Below are 22500 nucleotides of genomic sequence, written 5' to 3' on the forward strand. Positions count from 1 at the left end.
AACAAGAGGTGCAGACTGACAGACAACGAGAGGTGCAGACTGACAGACAACGAGAGGTGCAGACTGACAAACAACAAGAGGTGCAGACTGACAGACAACAAGAGGTGCAGACTGACAAAAAACAAGAGGTGCAGACTGACAGACAACGAGAGGTGCAGACTGACAGACAACGAGAGGTGCAGACTGACAAACAACAACAGGTGCAGACTGACAAACAACAAGAGGTGCAGACTGACAGACAACGAGAGGTGCAGACTGACAGGTGCAGACTGACAGACAACGAGAGGTGCAGACTGACAGACAACGAGAGGTGCAGACTGACAGGTGCAGACTGACAGACAACGAGAGGTGCAGACTGACAGACAACAAGAGGTGCAGACTGACAGGTGCAGATTGACAGACAACGAGAGGTGCAGACTGACAGGTGCAGATTGACAGACAACGAGAGGTGCAGACTGACAGGTGCAGACTAACAGACAACAAGAGGTGCAGACTGACAGACAAGAAGAGGTGCAGACTGACAGGTGCAGACTGACAGACAAGAGGTTCAGACTGACAGAAAACGACAGGTGCAGACTGACAGACAACAAGAGATGCAGACTGACAGACAACGAAAGATGCAGACTGACAGACAACAAGAGGTGCAGACTGACAGACAACGAGAGGTGCAGACTGACAGACAACGAGAGGTGCAGACTGACAGGTGCAGACTGACAGACAACAAGAGGTGTAGACTGACAGAAAACGAGAGGTGCAGACTGACAGGTGCAGACTGACAAACAACAAGAGGTGCAGACTGACAGAAAACGAGAGGTGCAGACTGACAGAAAACGAGAGGTGCAGACTGACAGAAAACGAGAGGTGCAGACTGACAAACAACAAGAGGTGCACACTGACAGACAACGAGAGGTGCAGACTGACAGACAACAAGAGGTGCAGACTGACAGACAACAAGAGGTGCAGACTGACAGACAACGAGAGGTGCAGACTGACAGACAACAAGAGGTGTAGACTGACAAACAACGAGAGGTGCACACTGAAAGACAAGAAGAGGTTCAGACTGACAGACAACGAAAGGTGCAGACTGACAGACAACGAGAGGTGCAGACTGACAGACAACGAGAGGTGCAGACTGACAGGTGCAGACTGACAGACAACGAGAGGTGCAGATGCAGACTGACAGACAACGAGAGGTGCAGACTGACAGACAACAAGAGGTGCAGACTGACAGACAAGAGGTGCAGACTGACAGACGTGCAGACTGACAGACAAGAGGTGCAGACTGACAGACAACGAGAGATGCAGACTGACAGACAACGAGAGGTGCAGACTGACAGACAACAAGAGGTGCAGACTGACAGACAACGAGAGGTGCAGACTGACAGACAACAAGAGGTGCAGACTGACAGACAACGAGAGGTGCAGACTGACAGACAACAAGAGGTGCAGACTGACAGACAACAAGGTGCAGAGTGACAGACAACAAGAGGTGCAGAGTGACAGACAACAAGGTGCAGAGTGACAGACAACAAGAGGTGCAGAGTGACAGACAACAAGGTGCAGAGTGGCAGACAACAAGAGGTGCAGGTTGACAGACAACAAGGTGCAGAGTGACAGACAACAAAAGGTGCAGGTTGACAGACAACGAGAGGTGCAGACTGACAGACAACAAGAGGTGCAGACTGACAGACAACTAGAGGTGCAGACTGACAGACAACGAGAGGTGCAGACTGACAGACAACGAGAGGTGCAGACTGACAGACAACGAGAGGTGCAGATAGACTGACAGACACAGACACGAAAAGAACCTCCCTGCAAACAGGCCCATAACAAAGGAGTGGGCCAACCGAAAAAAAAACACAAAAAAAAACAGAAAAATACGTGTGAACAATGACACATTCCACGCCCACACACACACACAAACAAAAGCACACACACTGTACACCAGAAATATATATATATATATGCACAGACATGGAGTGGTACTCGCACTCTCGCCTCACAATCGCTCTGGTACTTGTTTTACTGGTTCAGCATGTTCAGCAATTTTCTTCTTTTCTTTTTCTTTTTTTTTTCTTTTTTTTCAGTTGTGATAATTGATGTCAGTTTTTAGGAATTGTTTACTGGGGAAAATGACATGCACTTGCGCACGCATCCACGCACAAACGCGCCTGCACACACATACACACACTCTCTCTCTCTCTCTCTCTCTCTCTCACACACACACACACACACACACACACTCTCTCTCTCTCTCTCTCTCTCTCTTCTCTCTCTCTCGCTCGCTCACACACACACACACACACACACACACACACACACACATCCTTTTCACGTCTAATTCGACTTGAAAGCGAACAGAGAGACAATCACATGAAGAGAGAGAGAGAGAGAGAGAGAGAGAGAGAGAGAGCATCAGCATCAGCAACAGCAGCAAACATCCAGTATTCAAAGGTGTGGTTGACTTGCCAGCGTGAGGGCTTAGCTCACTATGCCAGTCCAAACACAACACGCTCATAGGGAGGCGGGTAATCCTTCGGCATACACACACAAACACACGTATTGGGGCGCACACACGAAAAAAAAAACCACACGTACGCACGCACGCACACACACACACGCACGCGCGCGCGCACGCACACGCACGCACACGCACAAACGTACATACACACACTGACATGCACAAACTCGCGAATGCGCGAACACTCTTTTCATCGTGGTAGGCGTTTCCTTGTGAGTGGGTGGATAGCCTGTCTGTCTGTTTGTCTGTCTGTCTTTCTTTCTGTTTGTCTCTCTCTCTCTCTCTCTCTCTCTCTCTCTCTCTATCTATCTATCTATCTATCTATCTCTCTGTCACACACACACACACACACACACACACACACACACACATCGCAAATTCTGAATATATTTGGTGCTTATCCGAAATGCATTCTAGATATAGAATCCTGTTGTAGCTCCTCTTCATATGACGACTACGGCCACAGCTGAAAAAAAAAATGAAAAAAAAAACGAGTCTGAGTCTCTCTCTGCCACTCTGTGTGTTTGTGTGTGTGTGTGTGTGTGCGCGCGTGTGTGTGTGTGTGTGTCTATCTGTGTGTGTGTGTGTGTGTGTGTGTGCGCGCGCGCACGCGCGTGAGTGTGTGTGTGTGTGTCTATCTCTCTGTGTGTGTGTGTGTGTGTGTGTGTGTGTGTGTGTGTGTGTGTGTGTCTCTCTCTCTCTCTCTCTCTCTCTCTCTCCCAACTCAAGGTTTGGTTTTCATATGTGTATGTGTACAGCACGTGCATCCATGTGTGTATACAGGTCGGTGGCCTTACATTAAAACAGTTCTGAGTTTTGAGTTCTCTCCTCTCTCTCTCTCTCTCTCCCCCCCCTTCTCTCTCCACTCTCTCTCCGTCTCTCTCCCCCTGCCCCCTCTCTCTCTCTCCCAACTCAAGGTTTGGTTTTCATATGTGTATGTGTACAGCACGTGCATCCATATATGTATACAGGTCGGTGGCCTTACATTAAAACAGTTCTGAGTTCTCTCCTCTCTCTCTCTCTCCCCTCTCTCTCTCCCCGTCTCTCTCTCTCCCCTCTCTCTCCGTCTCTCTCTCCCTCTCCCTCTCTATTTCTGCCCTCTATCTCTCTCCCCTCCTTCTCCCCTCTCTCTACACACTCTCTCTCCTCTCTCTCTATCTCTCTCTTCCCCTCTCTCTTTCTTCCCTTTCTCTCTCTCTCTCTCCCTCTCTCTTATTCCCCTCTCCCTCCTCCCCCCCCCCTCTCTCTCTCCCTGTCTTTCTCCCCCCTCTCTCTCTCCCCCCCCCCCCTCTCTCTCTCTCTCTTTCTCCCCTCTCTCTCACGGAGGCTCCGTCAGGAGAAGAAGAAGAAGAAAACTGGAACAGACAGCCAGACAATGAGAACAAGATACTGAGAAAGAGAAACAAACTGAAAGTGGCAGGTAGACAGATAGTCAGTGAAAAGAGAGGAGGGAAGGGGGGGGTGAGGTCCGGGGAAGGGGTGGGTGGGGAGGCGGGGGAGGTGGGAACAAGTAAAGACCCAGGCGTGTAGACAGAACAGAAACTTGTTTCAATGGAACTGAACCCCGACCCCCTCCCTCACACACACACACACACACACACACACACACACACACATCCACCTTCAACTCCGAGTGGTGGGAGAAGTGTCACTGTATGAAATCACTGGCATCTTTATTGTGTGGTGTTCCCGAGGTCTGACTCATCACCTATTCCCCTCCACTACACCACACACACACACACACACACACACACACACACAACACACAACACAAACACACACTCACACACAGAGTCACAGAGAGATAGAGCACAGACACACACACACACACACACACACACACAATGTCCCGACACACACACAGAGACACACACACAGACACACACACACACAACACACAGAGTCACAGAGAGAGAGAGAGCACAGACACACAGACACACACACACACAATGTCCCGACACACACACACACACACACACACACACACACACACACACACACACACACACTGAGCACCTCTGGCATGTCTGTGTGCCTCATCAGTTGAAACACACGGGGGGAAAACCCCTCACCTGGCGAACGGAATGGAAAGGACTGCTCTTTCTTTTCGCCTCCCCCTTGCGATTTTACCCCCACCACCCCCTCACACACACATCTCTCCGCAAAATGCCCATCAGAAAATGTACATGTCAACTTCTGTAGGAGCTTAATGGGCGTACACAAAAGATCAATTAAGTTACCAGTCCTGGCAGAGCTGGGCAGATAGCCCGTTTCTCTGACCGCAGTGTGTCAGGTCATCTCATTTTGGGTACACATCATAGAATCAAAAGAAGATAGCTATTTGAGGCAAGCATATGATGATATGTTATCGACGAATTCATTGGAAAAAGTTCCTTGGCTTACTTTTATCAAAAAGATACTGGTTTCAATTGGATTCTCCCACGTGTGGGAGAACCAAGGCACACTCAACATTAAGCGACTAAAATATTCTGTCGTGAATAAACTACAGGATAAATAGCCTATGTTCAATATTGGAACAGCAGAAAGAGCGAGACCATTTCAAAGCTCTCCTTTTATTGCAAAATTGCAAATACTTATACATTACAGCCTTACCTGATCAGCTGCAAGAATATTAAACACAGAGGAGCACTATGTCGATTGCGAATAAGTGCATATGAACTTGAAATTGAGCGTGGACGTCACTACAACGTAACTAGGAAAGACCAGCTATGTAAATCATGTGGAGTTATAGAGGATGAACTGCATTTTCTGGACAAGTGTAGTGTGTACTCTGACTTGAGATCTCGCCTACTTGTGACAGTTAATTCCCAGTCTTCGAATCATCGGCCAGATGGCACTGGCAACACAATAATCCAAAGGCCGAGTTCTCTGTTGCCACAAAATTATTTCCAACCAGAACTGGCAAAATACATATATGAATGCTTTAAAGTTCGCAGTCCATAACTATGTCTTATGGAATATCCTGCATGTGCTCACAACTTATTGCTTTTACTTTTTGTTTGCTTGTTGTGTTTAGTTTATAGTGTCCATAATTCCTATGATGGTTTTACGACAAATTAAATGAGTTCTGAGTTCACACACACACGCACACGCACACACACACACACACACACACACACACACACTCACTCCCCCTCCCCTTCTCAGTTATAACGTTCAGGGGGTATCAATCATAACTGCATCCTACATATACCTACCTACCTACCTACACACACACACACACACACACACACACACACACATACCTTTTCTGTTTACTGACTTCACCTCTTGCCACCCCCCCCTACCCCCCACCACCACCCCACCCCTCCTTTTTTTTCTTTTTTTTTAATCATCGAAAATCGCTTATAGTGAAAATACGTCAGTTAAACTAATGAACGAACAGAGAGAGAGACAGAGACAGACAGACAGACAGACAGACAGAGAGAGAGAGAGACGTATATTTACAGAAAGACAGACTGGCCGAAATTTATAAAGACAAAAAAAGAGACAGACTCCTGAAAACGATGTTTCATGTTTTACCAAGGGGGTAAAATCATGAGGTGGGGGGGTGGGGGTGGTGGAGTTGGGCACAGGCTTGGTTTGACATGGTTTCTTTCTGTCCCTGCTGTCGCTTGCCTGAACTCGGACTCCCTTTGTTTGCATGCCAAACTTGCAAACTGTGCATGCCCACATTAGCAGTTGTTGTTAGAGAGAAAAACTGTGTGTGTGTGTGCTTGCGTGTGTGTGTGTGTGTCTGTGTGTGTGTGTGTGTGTGTGTGTGTGTGTTTGTAAGAGAGGGAGACAGAGAGACAGACACGCACGCAGGCAGGCAGACAGACACACAGACAAGACATTCTATACAACACTTTCAATCTCTCCACCACTTCCTTTGATTGAAAACAAACATTTCTAACAGACACTGCGCACACCGATCCTGCTAGTCGACGATATGTCCTTTAAAACACCTTGACTGCTTTAGGACGTAGTGCTTACGTCCATTATGACGTCACATTGCTTTATGACGTAGTACTTACGTCCATAGTGACGTCACTGATGACGTCATCAAGAGAAGAGAAATAACTTCACAACATTTGGTCCAGAGTAGTAGTATATTTTTTTTTTTAATTGTTGCGGATACTGATTTATGACTTGAAACACCACTTTCAACTCTTCTTTCCTGGCAGTCAAGGGGTTAAAATCACCTCACTCAAGCTACGTCAGTTTCTGCCAATGGGCCAACGTATTTCGCTGAACGTAGTGACTCGAAGTAGACAACACGTATGCAGTATTCCTGACATTTACACGCAGTAGATGTATGCAACTGATTCTTTTTCTCGCGACTAGATATCAAAACATTAATTTTTACTTTAAAATATCAAAAACAAGTATAATATAAATTTTTTTACAAATTTTAAAAATTGCACGCGGTTTTTTCTTATCGCTGAATTTTGCTCCGGCAATCAAGTCCCCAACATTCCTTGCTTCACTTAATTGATATATAAACTGGAAACAAAACAACTTAAGTTTGAATGTGTGTGGAATCTGTGCAATGTTACATGTAAAAGAAAGTCCAGTGATAAAAAAAAAAAAAGACTCTGCTATTTATTTATTCATTGCCATACAGGTAAGATATAGTTAAGCATCACTATAATCAGAAGGGGGGGGGGGGGGAAAGTTCTGCGTGACTATGAAACAGTCTATACACAAACGTTTTAAGCTGTTGGAATACGTCGTAGAGAAAACATATTCTGTTTCTGATATTCTCACTCAAAGATTAAACCGAGGACATAAAACTGCCCACAGTCAACCATTTTGTATCGTACCCGTCTATATGATAATACACCGCACAACTTTTTTTTTAACTCACTCAGTACGGCCAGTCCTCTCTTCTCCTCTACACAGACACCTCGGATGTCCAATGACCCAACCTTTAGCTTCCGTCGTCAGAAGTTTGGTATTCTTTATCAACATTCACCTCTTCAGTGTAAGAGCCTTCCGCTTGTAATATTTTGATGGTGGTAATTGGGGTGAAACGCTGTTAACGTCGTCTCTTTCAAAAATTTCCTATCTGTTTATTGAGACATCTAGCGACAGCGCATATTCTTGAAGCTCTATGAAACATAACTAGTCCTTCACGCTTCTGCCTGTGTTGACAGTACAACTTGCGCAGGCTCATGCAGGGACCCATTTTTGCGATGCCGGAAAATTTGGGTGTGTCAGTCCTGTCAGTGTCCACTGATCGACTGATTGATAGGAATCGATCAGTTGATGTGTTCTCTCCGTAACTAGTTCGATCTGCACCGGGTTCAAGTGTTCACGTCAGTCAACGGCTGGGTCGGTTAGTTAAGGGGACGTGTATCACGTGCGATTCTCCGTTCGATTTTTTTTTTTTTTCCGGTTCGGTTCCTTGATTGTTGTGACATTTACAGCTGGACCTTTCTTCGTGTTGTCCACCAGGTACCGTGGCATTATGTTGTCAAACTGACTGATGTGTTAAGGACCTGTGTGAGACAAAGAGAGAGAGAGGGGGGGGAAGGGAGGGAGGGAGAGAGAGAGGATGTCTCTGTATGTGTATATATATGTATGTGTGTGTGTGTGTGTGTGTGTGTGGACGGAGCGTATGCATCGTGTGTAATATGTGTGTATGTGTGTGTGTGTGTGTGTGTGTGTGTGTGTGTGTGGACGGGGGAGGTGGGGGGTATGCATCGCGCGCGCGCGCGCGCGCGCGTGTGTGTATGTGTGTGTGTGTGGAGGGGAGTATGCATCGTGTGTAACGTGTGTGTGTGTGTGTGTGTGTGTGTGTGTGTGTGTGTGTGTGTGTGTGGACGGGTGATATGCATCGCGTGTAACGTGTGTGTGAGTGTGTGTGTGTGTGTGTGTGTGTGTGTGTGTGTGGACGGGGCTAAACATCGCGTGTAACGTGTGTGTGTGTGTGTGTGTGTGTGTGTGTGTGTGTGTGTGTGTGTGTGTGTGTGTGTGTGTGTGTCAGAGGGGAAAGGGAGCTTTGTGTATGTGTGTGCACAACGCATCGTCAGTTTGACACTAAACAGTTACTGATGACGATGTCAGCGCGCTCTGGTGTTCCGTCAGTACAGCTCTGTGTGTGTGTACACTGTGTGTGTGTGTGTATGTGTGTGTGTGTGTGTGTGTGTGTGTGTGTGTGTGTGTGTGTGTGTGTGTGTGTGTGTGTGTGTGTGTGTACACTGTGTGTGTGTGTGTGTGTGTGTGTGTGTGTGTGGACGGGGCTAAACATCGCGTGTAACATGTGTGTGTGTGTGTGTGTGTGTGTGTGTGTGTGTGTCAGAGGGGAAAGGGAGCTTTGTGTATGTGTGTGCACAACGCATCGTCAGTTTGACACTAAACAGTTACTGATGACGATGTCAGCGCGCTCTGGTGTGCCGTCAGGACAGCTCTGTGTGTGTGTGTGTGTACACTGTGTGTGTGTGTGTGTGTGTACACTGTGTGTGTGTGTGTGTGTGTGTGTGTGTGTGTACACTGTGTGTGTACACTGTGTGTGTGCACACATGTGCGCGTGAACACTCCATGCCAAATGGTGTGCAAGTTTGTGTGCATGCAGTTCGTGTAAACGCGTATGTGTGCAAAAGTGTGTTTTGACATGTGTACTTTTAGACTGGACTGTCACGCTGTAGACAGAACTAATCCACCGGCAACAGTCACTGTCTATTTCCTCTTCTTCTTCTTTCCTGGGCTGCAACTTCCCACGTTCACTCGTATGTACACGAGTGGGCTTGCTCGTGTATGACCGCGGTTTTTTTGTTTGTTGTTGTTTTACCCCGCCATGTAGACAGCCACACTCCGTTTTCGGGGGTTCTGTCTGTATTTTCCAGGCCCGTCGGCGTCGACTGTGACAACAGATTAGTGGAACCTGGTGACATCATGCCGATATTAAACTAACGTCATAACTGACGCGACCTGACCGAACAAGTGAACACCCACAGTGGGCAAAGTTCACACTTGTATGACTGAGAGAAGGCAAATACCGTGTAATCATATGACGTATTCTGTGGAAGGTAACACTAGATGCAGGCCAGTGTATAATGCTGGTTGATGAAGGTAAGTGATTCTGTCTTCCGTAACCAATGATAAGATCACTGATGTTCGATCAGTGGAGGCGGAGAACAAACATATAGGTGTAACCGAATAACGTGTGACAGGGGTTGGTTACATGATCGCCATGCCCCAAAATAGCAATAAGAACCACGCCACATCAGTGTAAACTAACTTTGGCTGGACGCGGAGTGTCGGTAAACAGTCAGTCACCGCATGACTTCGTCCAGCCCCCAACGCACGTTTGGTTGTTGCTGTTCAGGTTGTCCGGCGTTTGTTCTGCTTTCTTACTGTTACCGTTTGGTCAATCTGAATCGACTGAAATGATCAATATAGACTGATAACGCACGTCGCTCAAAATGGACGTAACTGAGGAAAACATGCACAAAAAAATATAATAAAATTGATAGGCACTGAGACAAAGAAGAGAGAACCCGAAACACACACACACATAGCGAAAAGGAGACAGAAAAAGATAGGGAAGGAGGGTGGTGGTGGTAGACAGAAACAGAGACGGAGGGCAAACTAAACCCCACCCACCAACCTCCTCCTGGGATAAAATTCTCTAAAAAGCGGGCACTCACCCTAGTCAGCTGCACACGATGGTGGCGGAGAATGGGAAAAATCCGGAAACGTTTCCGCCACTGACCCTAGTTTCCACACTCTTCACTTCTCAGTCTCTCTCTGGTCCAGCCGTCCTTCGCAAACAGCCTCAGTACGCACGTGCTTCCTATCACACACTACACGCCTGCTTCGTATCACGCGCTAATCTTTTACTTCCATCATTAAATTCTACGCCAACTGGAACAAAGGAATTAATTCTGGGCAGCTCACAAACACTCTCTGACTCCAGTCACTGTATCGACACACGCGGTAAGTGGCAGTTCACATTGGGGCAGAGCAAAAGTTTGGCCCGTCACTCACGCAACCATGCACTTCTCACCCTTTCTGACGTCACAATTGTGATGACATAGCTTTTTCTTCCGGACTGGCAGCGAAGTGTCACTTCCTCACAATATCCGTAGGGCGTCCGTTCGAGATGTTGGCCTTTCAGAACGCCGACTGAGAAAGCAGTGGGGAGGATGCACAGTTCTTTTTTTGTGTGTGAGAGTGTGCTGAGCTAAACCTCTTGGTTCGGTCACAGCAAACGGCGGCAGGGAACACACTCCAGACTCCCGGTGTATGTAGGCCAACGCTGTTGAATCACATTCCTGTCGGGAGTCAAAACAAGGCGCGGTGAAAGCTGTGTGTGTGTGTGTGTGTGTGTTTGGGGGTTAACGGGAACTCGGCCCAGTCCCCAGTGTCGATGAAATCTTGGGGCTCCCCAGTTCAGCGTGGCTACTGACAACTGAGCAGCAGAGAGAAGGTGAAGAAAGAAGACTGCCTTCATCGAGTCTGTCTCTGTGTGTGGGTGTGTGTGTGTGCGTGCGTGTGTGCGCGCGATGGTTAGAAAGCTTCCACCTAATCTGATCAAGATGGGACAAGCAGGGAATTCAACAGCACGGTGGTGATTCAGCGCGCACGTGCGCTACGTACCTTCAACAGCGCGCAAGCGCGCGCACGTGCAGACACTCCGTACACTAGCGGCGCCTTTCCGGTGGTTCAAGCATCGTACAATTCTGTGCCGATTAGTCAGTGTGGGATGGTGGGGGTCTCTGTGTTGTGTTCACCGCGAAAGTGGCAGTGTGAGTGAGACAGCACAGTACGGTACCGTTCTTGGGAACTGGAGAGTTTCTTTCAAGGCACTGTGTTTCGCTGCTCAGAGGGCGTGTTTCAGTTGGCAAACGATGCATCCTATAATTAGCATCTGGTTTTGAATTCGCTGTACACCTGTTCATGATCCTCAGGGGTCTTTCCACCAAATCATGTACGTACGGCTGGTATTGACGTCTTCTCTGTGTGTGTGTTGTACTGAAGATAATTATATTTAGAAATTTGCACATTGTCACTGCCTGGCACAAGTGATACCGTTTTTCACCGTGTGTCTTACTGTGGTTATGTTTTGAAATTCGTACCAGGCCACAACCTGCCACAAATGATACTGATTTTTTTTATGTTCTTGGTCGAATTACATCAGCACTTACACCTTAGTGGAAACATTCACGGAATGAAAACGAAACGAAAGACACGAGTCATTCATCGCAGCTGACTTGTGTGTTCAATCCATGTTTGCATACCGACGTTCCAGTGTCTGTGTGTGGAATGGATGGATCACACGTAAAGAGCCAGTGTCCGCTGAAAACTTGTTTTTTTTTTTTATCTTTTCTTTTCCTCAGTTCGCAGTGTTAGCTTGAACGTGCTCGCGTGCATGTCAAAGGTTTCTCATTTATTTGGATGTTGCGGGGCAGAGGTTACGTGTGACACGTGTTTGTCTGCCTGAGTTGTAGTTTTACGCAGTGATTGAAAAGTCTCGTGAGGTGAAGAGTGAAAACAGCGCAGTTCACTGGCTTGAATTAACAGTGTGTGTGTTTGTGCTCCGGCCCTCGCTCTGTGTGATGTGTGTGTAATGGGGGGGGAGGGGGTGTTAGTGTGTGCATTTGTGTCAGAGTGTGTGTGTAGTGGTATGTGTGCGCGCGTGTCAGTGTGTGCGTGTGTGTATATATTTGTCTGGTGTGCTTGTGTGTGTGTGCGTCCGAGTGTCAGCATGCGTGTGTGTGTGTGTGTGTGTGTGTAGTGCATGTATTAGCTTTTTGCTGCATGTCACATGAGCAGTTCTATATCGATCATTCATTTACTGAGATAGGTTATCAAAGGCAGGAATATCGATACGTAGATGTATCGACAGGTACTTATATGTGTGGGCGAGAGGTGTCAATGGGATAGGTAGATGTATCGACAGTTATATGTATGGGTGGATGGAGTGGTATAGGTAGATATATCTACAGGTGCTTATATGTATGGGTGGATAACTGGCTGTTTGCAATGACTTATAATGTGATCTCTGTCTGTCCTGACTTACAATAATTTCTGTCCCCAAGAATTATTAGCGATACTTTTGAGTGATGATTATGATATCTAACTATTGAGTCTCTTTGTGCGGCTTTAGTACAGTTTTGTTATCTCTGTCTCGTAAGTCTGCGTTTGCATTGACAGTATGATATCTGTCTCATGGATATGTTTACAGTTACAGTTACACTTACATCTTGGAACAAACCTATTTGCACTGACGTGCGTTATCATCTCTGTAAAAGTCTGTTTGTACAGACTAAAAATGACTGAGATCCATGCCTCGTACATCTTTCTTTTTATTTCATTGCCATAAAGGTATTCTCGATTTAGCTTGTTAAACCTTTTTTGTGTTCTTTTTCCCTAAACCGCTTTTTGAACAAACACTGCAGTTGCGAACCGTTGTGGAATGCCAGTTCCGCGCACGTGCGACTAATGTAAAAGCTCGCGGCATCATTATCCGTTTCCACGGAAACATCGTGTCGTGACTGAACGGCGAAACAATTAAACTTGACCTGGAGCTTGTCTGAGTGGTATCGCATAGCTTTTCTCAACAAACTGTGATAATGATATCCCCCACTCTCGAGTGTAGCTCTCTTGAATAGATTTTTTTTTTTTTAAATAGTGAATAAATAGAAACAATTCTAAAATGATAAGAACAAATAACTTGACACAACAAAAACACTACAGTTAATGATAAAGAAGAACAAGATAAATACAAATGCACAGACAGACAATTAATTCACTGGTGTGTACCAACAGAGCTGTTCACAATGGCGTGACTGTAGGTGCTTCCAGCTGACTTCAACTCTCTCCATACGAACGGCGAAAGAGACGACGTTAACAGCGTTTCACCCCAATAACCACCATCAAAATATTACCAGCGGAAGGCTCTTACACTGAAGAGGTGAATGTTGACAAAGAAGACCACAATTCTGACGACGGAAGCTAAAGGTTAGGTCATTGAGACACCCACTGGACATCCGAGGGGTCTGTGTAGAGGAGAAGAGAGGACTGGCCGTACTGAGTGAGTTAATCAAGCCAACGTTGTTGTTTTTTGTTTTGTTTGTTTGTTGTTGTTGTTTTTCGGGGTGACACATTTTAGGGGGTACATAATTGTGGAAACACACCCATTTAGCTTAAAATGATGAAAAGAAATGTGCTAGTTTGCACAAATGTTGTATAAAAGTCATCAACCTAACTGGATCTGACATCGTTTTACGCAGTTGTCTCTATGTACAAGAAACATTCAAGCAAGCTGACATAACAACAAACGGTAAAACTATCTCGATCAATTGATTATGCAGGTTACCGTTCTTGTTTGTTGTTTGTTCATTGCCTCAGTTCAAATGTCCGTTTCTTTTCTTAAAGACAAACCCAGTGACGATAAACTGATAAACCACAGCGGTTTCCAACGTAACATTTTAAACCAACTTAGCCCTGCATCTCAAAATTCGCCTCCTTAAAACGATGTTCACGTTCTTACATTTGCATAAACCGCAAAGAAAGGGAATTAACTTCTACAGTATTTCCGGATCTGTCCACACATAAAACTTGGAGGGAAAACAGTATATTTTCTGCTTCTTTTTTCCCTGCATTGATATAGCATGAAGCCCGCCGAGGCTGTTAGACTCCCCAGGGTTGAATGGGTTAAGAAAGGAGCGCAGGAGTTAATGTATTTACAGTATGTATGTATGGTAGTCGTGTCCGACTATCACCATCAGAACAGCACAGGAGGCAACTGCTGTCCAAACTATCTAGGTTTTAATTTGATTATGGTGTAGAGTGCCTTGCCCAAGTTGCATCCTCACTCTCTCGGCCAAGAGGGCTTTCAGTAGGACAGTCGGCGTTGGGATGGTTCCCACTAAAAGCCAACTAGCCCCCAAGGCTGCAGCACCAATAGTCAATGCAATCTTACCTCCTAGTTTTAGAGTTATAGTCCTTCACAAAAAGACTTAACTGTAAATTACTTCCCATTGCAATGGATAAACCACTGATTATACAGCTCTCTCTCTCTCTCTCTCTCTCTCTCTCTCTCTCTCTCTCTCTCTGTGCTGCTGCTGGCCCAGCTGTAAGCTTCTGTCGATCTGTGATAAAAACTGAGCTGTTGGGCTTCGGAGTTAGTAACGAACGTTGGAAACAAGAAAAGGGGCAGAGAGAGATGAATGTTTCCAGCCGCAGCTTTCACTTCCGCCCCCCCCCCACCCCCCATCCCCTCCCCCCAGCCCCCACCCCACCCCCTTCTTTTTGCCTGCTGCTATCTGATGTCAGCATCACCTGAGTGGGAGAGGATGAGGATGGACGAAGTGGGTAGTGGGTGGCCCGGAGAGAATCCCTCTACCCCTCCCCCCCCGCCCCCCCCCCCCACCGTCTCTCCCCAGTACCTTCTCCCTCCACTCATATCAGGCATCAATCACACATGGAAACATGAAAGGATGTGTGCCGGATGGTTGTGGAAGAGAATCAAGAATCGTCTTCTTCTTTGGCTTCTCTGCCCCCCCACCTACCCTCTCCTCCTACCTTCCCCCGCCCTGTCTCCCTCCCCCTGCACCCCCCACCCACCCACACACACACCTCCCTGCCCCCTCTTCCTCGACACTCCTCTCCGCTTTCCCCACCTTTCACCCTTCCCATCTGCTGTCTGTTCATTTTGCCTTCTACTACTTTTCACGTGCGTGCACGTGCTACATGTTTTGGTTTACCTTCGGGTCGCTGCACACACCTGTGCTTGTGACTGGTGGCTTGGTGAGGCGTGGGACGTGTAGTGGGGTAGCACCGTGTGAGACCTTGGGAAAGGGAAAGGAGGCTCTCTCTCTCTCTCTCGCTCTCTCTTTCACACACACACAAACACACACACATATACACATCCAGAGAACGTAGAATTGAGACACGTTTCACTCCATGACAAATACTATCTTTTCTGCGGTGTATATCACTACCCCTCCCCCCACCCCCAACTCCCCCACTCTCTCTCTCTCTCTAGTGTACATGGAGTGTTTGGGTGTTTTGTTTGGGGTTTTTTTGTGTGTTTTTTTTTTTTACTTTCTATGGTCCGGCAATGCATGCATACACACACAAAAAAAGAATAAATAAAATAAATATGAATAAACAAAAATAATAATAAGAATGATAATAGAAATAACGTGCCCAAAATCACTCAAGATATATGTAACCCTGATTCACATCTGTCTGTGTCTATTTACATGTCTTTCTTGTGTTTTTGGAATCTGAAACTTTACAGGTGTGGTAATAACAGACTTGCTGGAAATCTTCCGGATCCCCTCCCCCCCCCACCCCTCTCCACTACCCTGTCGATGCTCCCAACCCCATCTCTCTCTCTCTCTCTCTGTCTCGATTTTTATCGTGCTGGCTTTTTCAAATTGTGGTTTTTAATCCGAACTGTCTTTGTCAAACCGCCCATGAGATAATGTAGCTGAGAAGCTGGCCGGGAGCCTGTAAACTTTGCACAGCATTGGCTCTTCTCTTCTTTTGCAGTCTGTTGATAATCTCTTGCGTGTTTCCAACCTTTCCGAAAGGCCAAATGCTTTGGGCGAATAGGCTGCATTACATACACACACACGCGCGCGCGCGCACACACACACACACACGCACACGCACGCACGCACGCACGCACACATACACATACACACACACGCATTTCTCTATCTCTCTCTCTCTCTCTTCCCATTTTTCCTCTCTCTCTTTTTTTCCGCCTCCTCCTGCATCCCCTCTAGCTTCTCTCTCTTTCTGGCCCCCCCTCTGTGCATGTGGGTAAACATTTGTGTATGTCTGCGCACACACGCATAAGTAAAAGAGCGGATGTACATGTATGTGTTTGCACGAATAGGTGAGGTGTATGAAAAAGCAAAACGAGGCCTCAGAGACAGTGGCGCAAAGAGAGAGAGAGGAGAAGAAGAAGAAAGAGAGAGAGAGAAGGGGAGAGAGAGAGACAGAGACAGCACCAGCTCAGAGAGAAACAGCCGCTGTAATGCCAAATGGCAAAACCACCCACCACACAAAATTTCCATTGCTTATAACGTTACAGCACACTGGTACGTCGACATCATTTGTATTTGTATTTCTTTTTATCACGACAGATTTCTCTGTGTGAAATTCGGGCTGCTCTCCCCAGGGAGAGCACGTCGCTACACTACAGCGCCACCCTTTTTTTTGTATTTTTTCCTGCGTGCGGTTTTATTTGCTTTTCCTATCGAAGTGGATTTTTCTACAGAATTTTGCCAGCAACAATCCTTTTGTTGCCGTGGGTTCTTTTACGTGCGCTAAGTGCATGCTGCACACGGGACCTCGGTTTATCGTCTCATCCGAATGACTAGCGTCCAGACCACCACTCAAGGTCTAGTGGAAGGAGAGAAATTATCGGCGGCTGAGCCGTGATTCGAACCAGTGCGCTCAGATTCTCTCGTTTCCTAGGCGGACGCGTTCCCTCTAGGCCATCACTCCACATGTCTTCAGTGACAAATTTTGATATCCACCTATGGTTGGATTCTCAAGGTCCCTCACCACCGTGCGAAGTACCAGGCATCTGCCACACCCCCACCACCCTTTTCAAACGTGTGTGGCAAGTCCATTGCTTATAACGTTACAGCACACTGGTACATCGACATAATACCTTCAGTGACAAATCTTAGTATCCACCTTTGCTTGGCTCTCAAGGTCTCTCACCACGTTTCGAGTCTATGCGAATACTAGGCACCTGCCCCACCTCCTCCACCTTTTTCAAGCATGTGTGGCATATATATATATATATATATATATATATATATTAACTTCGACGCCCCCTTGAAACAACAACTGAAACACGGTGACGAATGCACGCTCTCTCCAGAAACTGTCACTGACGCACATTGAGAGCTGATCATGCGGTGCTTTGTCCTTGATTCTGCCCCATCGTTCGTCTTTACTACATCGCTTGGATATACGTTGTAAAAAATATATATATATATATATATATATATATATATATATATATATATATATATATATATATATATATATATATCGCGGACACAACATGTAAATCTTTTGAATAACAAAATGAATATAGAATGGTCAGCACGATAAAAGTATTGTTTAGCGTGTATGGAATGATTCGGATGGCTTGATGCATGTGTATATATGTATATGCGCGCGCGCACACACACACACACACACACACACACACATTCATAAGCTTACAATGGGGCCAACAGCTGTATGATTAATGGCTTCTCCAGTCACTGCAATGGAGATTCATTTACAGCTTGTCTTATGTGAAGGACGATGGCTCTCCACGAGGCAAGATTGCAATGACTCTTTGTGCTGCAGCCCTGGGGGCTAACTGACCTTTGGGAACCACCCTAACGCCGACTGTCCTGAAACCCTCTTGAGCAAGACACTCTCCACCATTATTGAATTAAAGACCAGATAGTTGGGACAGTTGTTTGCCTCCTCTGCTGTTATGACATGTCACAAACTGTCACAAAGTCGGACATGACTGACTTCCAGTGTATCAGCAAGCACGCAGACTGTTGTCCTTCTCCATGTACAGGGAAATCTAGTCACAGCTGCACTTTTACTGATGGAGGCCAAGTTCGACCGTTACCGAAATAGTCTGCTCATCACAACCCGCTAACATCAATACAATTCTCTGCTCTGACCTGTAATTTCGCCTGAATCAATATACGGAAATTTCCGAGTATTTGAGATAGGGTGTATAGAAAATGATTTTAAATAATCGTAATTGGAAACGTAATTGTGAAACTGACATTAACTTGCCTGCCACTATAGATAGATATTGATACTGATATTAGTACTGCTACCAATAATGCATTATGATTATTATGAGAAGATGAATTGCCATCATACAATTTACTCTGAAAAAAAAATTTTGCAAAGACTGTTTTTCATAAAAATGAAATACGATGTTGGTTTTTGTTAGTGGGTAAGCCAGCCAACTGTTCGTTTCTTCCTCTTTTTTTCTCCTCTCTCTCTCCCCCCCCTCCCACCCCCACACCCCCTTTTTTCTGTTTTTTTTTTTTCTTTCATACCACGATTTCAAAGGGCAATACCCTTAGTGCCACAGTATAAGCTAGTGTGAAGTTCTACAAAACACGACCGGTTTTTCCTCAGTGCATCACAAAATGTACCGTGCTTCCGGACGATGCTTCAAATCTTAGCAACTGTGGACCGAAATCTTCTGCGTATTTCTTTTCTCAGAGCAGTTCGGTTTAACTTTGCAGCTTCGTGGTATGTTGTTTGAGGTTTGCTGACTTGTGCAGGATGAAACTGCAAACGTCGTTTTGAAGTGATCTATGGGAAACACTTGGTCTTGCCCATAAAATAGATAATTAAACCATTATTTTCATTTACCCAAAACTTGAGTTCAGAATTTTCAACCCCAGAAAATTTAGTTTTCACAGCTTCCAGCTTCCATACCTTGAAACGGTCGAAGAGAGCGCGAAACTTTGAGCCAGACTGTTTTCGTTGTTTCGGGCAAACTTTGACGAAGTTTGCCACCCACCACTCACGTCTGCTCCATCAGCAAGGGACACAACTTTCATAGCAGCTTGTCTCCCTTGCGTGACCTGACTGACCTGACCGCCAGCGTTTGCTGTGTCAAAGGTCGCTGTGGAAAGAAGGCTGTGTGCATGTTGTGACCTTTTTTTTTTTTTATTTGAGTTCGGCAACAAAGTTCCTTTTCTGCCTTTCTTTAGTTTTACGTCTTTCCATCATAAGTGATATTAGACGAGGGGGGAAACATATACTTGGGAAAAACAAATTACGCTCAACGAGTATGCGAGTGTGTGTATGTGTGTGTGTGTGTGTGTGTTTCTTTCTTCTTCTTTCTTCTTCATAATTTTTTTATAAAGGCTTTCGATTATTTTGACAGGACACACAGAAGTAGATGAAGACAAACGCGTGATGAGAAGATACGAATAAGAAACTCATTCTGACTTGAAACCAAGAAATCAAAGCAAACAGTTCAAGAATAAAAGGGATGAAAAAAGAGGAGACAAAAAAGATATTCATCACTGCATTTTACACTGAAACACAGAGATAAAAATGGGGGAAGGATTATTCAAGAACTCTGTGTGTGTGTGTGATTGTCTATCTGTTTGAATTTGGGCGTGCGCGTGTGAGCGCGCGTGTGTATGTGTTTGTGCATGTGTATGTGTATCTGTCTGTCTGTCTGACTGTCTGTCTGTCTGTCTGAATTTGGGCGTGTGCGTGTGAGCGCGCGTGTGTATGTGTTTGTGCATGTGTATGTGTGTGTGTGCGCGCGCGCGCGTGCGTGTGTGTGTAACATACATCAGTGCGCGTGCGTGTGAGCATGTTTATGTATGAATAACCGAATTCTAGAGACGAAAATGAAAGACGAAAAGCATGACTATGTTGACAACAGATGGTGCAACTGACGTACGAGACCAGCGATATCAGTGACGCACCACGGTTCTATTATTAGTGAACTATGATGCTATTATTGTTACTGGCAATGAGTTGTCAACTCCTACACGCCCGTGGTACGAATGAGAGAAATTAACACGTTTCGTTCCCATACTTCATGTTTACGCATTGTTAGAAATATATATATATGTGTGTGTGTGTGCGGTTTTTCAATATGCAATCATTTTTCTTGTTGTTGTTTTTTTATGGTTTTCTTTCTTTCTTTTTTTAAATTTTTTTTTTCAAATGGAAGTAATTTCGATTTTAATCGTAAACTTACAACGGATAGGGAAGGCATGTAACACTTATTGCATAAGACCACAATAACTGAAGTATTTTAGAATGTGTTAGATTGCTATATTTACGTCTGTGCTCTGGAACATAAGGGTGGAATTCTGGAGGAGTTGGAATGAATGAATTGAATAAATTGTATTTTCTGATGGTACTAGAGTAAGCAAGACGATGCTTTTGTTTTTCATCCAGCCCTCGAAGGGGAACCATTTAAATGAAATGAAGGGGGGCGGGGGATCATTATATCAATACAGCATGCGCATTATAATTGGAATTTCAGGGAGAGGGTGAGGAAGGGGCAGAAGGGGAAGGAATAGCAAGAAGTTCTTTCATAATGATTATCCGGTCGGTTCTATCGAAACCTAGCATCGGAATGAATTCTGCTGCAAAAAAAAAAAAACGACAGTGATGACGTCAATGCACTCTGCAAACCTGGTGTGAATACTTCATCCCTTCCGTGATGTCATCAAACGTGTGGTCTACGTTAGTGTTGTGACGAATTCGTCGAGTTCTGTTACCCTCCGACTCATGATGTAATTCTTGTTAAGCGAAGCATCGTATGACGTGAACAAAGTATGCGGACTGTTACGTCACAGTGCGACGAATGTTGACGTTTTGGGTTTGGGATACATTCTGTGATGCCATCACTGTGTGTGGGAGTCGTGTGACGTAATCAAGGTGTCAGTGAGGGTCGTCGCCGTTCCAGTGAGGGAGACACGATGAGTAAAGAGGATGTCATCGAAGAAAAAGGTTTCTTTTACGGGTAAGTCACGCTGTGTTTCTATCGTCTTAAGCGAATCATAAAATGCACTTGAAAATGTTTGTACATTTTCTGACTAATGCCAATATCATTATTGTGTACTCTATATTTTCCACATTTTGTTCTCTCTCTCTCTCTCTCTCTCTCCTCTCTCTCTCTCCCTCCCTCCCTTCTTCCCTCCCTCTCTCTCTGCCCCTCCCTCCCTCCCTCTCCCTCTCTCTCTCTCTCTCCCTCTCTCTCTTTCTCCCTCCCCCTCTCTCTTCCTTCCTCAGTCCCTCCCCCCGTACCTCCTCTACCTCATCCGCCCCAGTTGAATAATTCTCCCCCTGCCTTTGATTTTCAGAAATGCTGATTAAGTAATTAGAAGAAGCATAATGATCACGTTGAAAGAAATAATTATGCTAATAAGCATAATGCTAATGCTAATAATAATGATAATATCATGAATTTTCAGCGTAATATCATCATCTTAGATGAACAGACTATAAATGAATAAACGATCATGCCATTATCATGAATGATGAATATTATCTGATTAATTAATGCCATGCATTTACGAACAGGCGACCGTAGTTACCTGTGAATGTTAAGAATCTGGAACGATTAATGAAATAAGGATAAATCATTCGAGACTCGTTTGATTTCGCACAATAAGTTAAGAGATACGTTTCAGAAAACTAGCCTGCCGTTGTTTCTGCTTCTTTGTGAAAATACAAGTGTTGCAAAAAAAGACACAACGCTCATTGTTGTTTAATCTCTTCTTCATCCGTTTCCTATGTGTGAAAGAAAATCGTTCATTACTCTCACTCCCATTTTTGACTCACTTGTGTAAACAAAGTGAGTCTATGTTTTAACCCGGTGTTCGGTTGTCTGTGTGTGTGTGTGTCTGTGTGTCCGTGGTAAACTTTAGCATTGACATTTTCTCTGCAAATACTTTGTCAGTTGACACCAAATTTGGCATAAAAATAGGAAAAATTCAGTTCTTTCTAGTCATCTTGTTTAAAACAATATTGCACCTCTGGGATGGGCACAAAAAAAATTTTTTTTAAAGAAGCCTAATTATATGCAAACTGCATTTACTGTTATATTTATATTTTTTGTATTCTCTGAACTTGGCACTTTGATCTGATATTCTGACCCAACAACAAGAACAGTCATTATTATCATTATCATTTTTTGTTCAAACAGGAACTTCTTTTGCTAAGCATGGAATTTTTATTTATTTTTGCAAACGTTTTGGTGCAGATAATAAAAAAAAGGGGGGGGGGGAAGTTACTCAGTAATTAATGCTAGGGGACTTAATTTATCACAAGTGAGTCTTGAAGGCCTTGCCTCTCTTGTTTGTTTTGTCTTGCACTGGTCGTCACATTGCTGTTGCCTTTGCTGCTATTGTTGTTCTTCTTCTTGACTGATGCTATGCAGCGGCAGCTGACCTCTGACATAAGAACCGGTTGAATGTTTAAGTGTG

General features: G+C 45.1%; 1 protein-coding gene across 2 annotated transcripts in view; it reads left to right on the forward strand.

The window, feature by feature from the left end:
* The window catches only part of LOC143290423 (dual oxidase maturation factor 1-like), a 98356-nt gene that overhangs the window by 41563 nt on the left and 34293 nt on the right, over positions 1 to 22500 (forward strand). Inside the window, exon 1 of one of the 2 annotated variants that reach the window (XM_076599841.1) lies at positions 20665 to 21035. The exons of the other annotated variant lie outside the window; for it this stretch is intronic. Within the exon in view, the coding sequence (XP_076455956.1) occupies positions 20992 to 21035 (44 nt within the window). The 5' untranslated portion in view covers positions 20665 to 20991. Of the gene's footprint in view, positions 1 to 20664; positions 21036 to 22500 lie in introns of those variants that run through there. 2 annotated transcript variants of the gene reach the window in all.

The sequence above is a fragment of the Babylonia areolata genome, chromosome 15 (genome assembly GCF_041734735.1).
Source record: "Babylonia areolata isolate BAREFJ2019XMU chromosome 15, ASM4173473v1, whole genome shotgun sequence".
Lineage (NCBI taxonomy): Eukaryota > Metazoa > Mollusca > Gastropoda > Neogastropoda > Buccinidae > Babylonia > Babylonia areolata.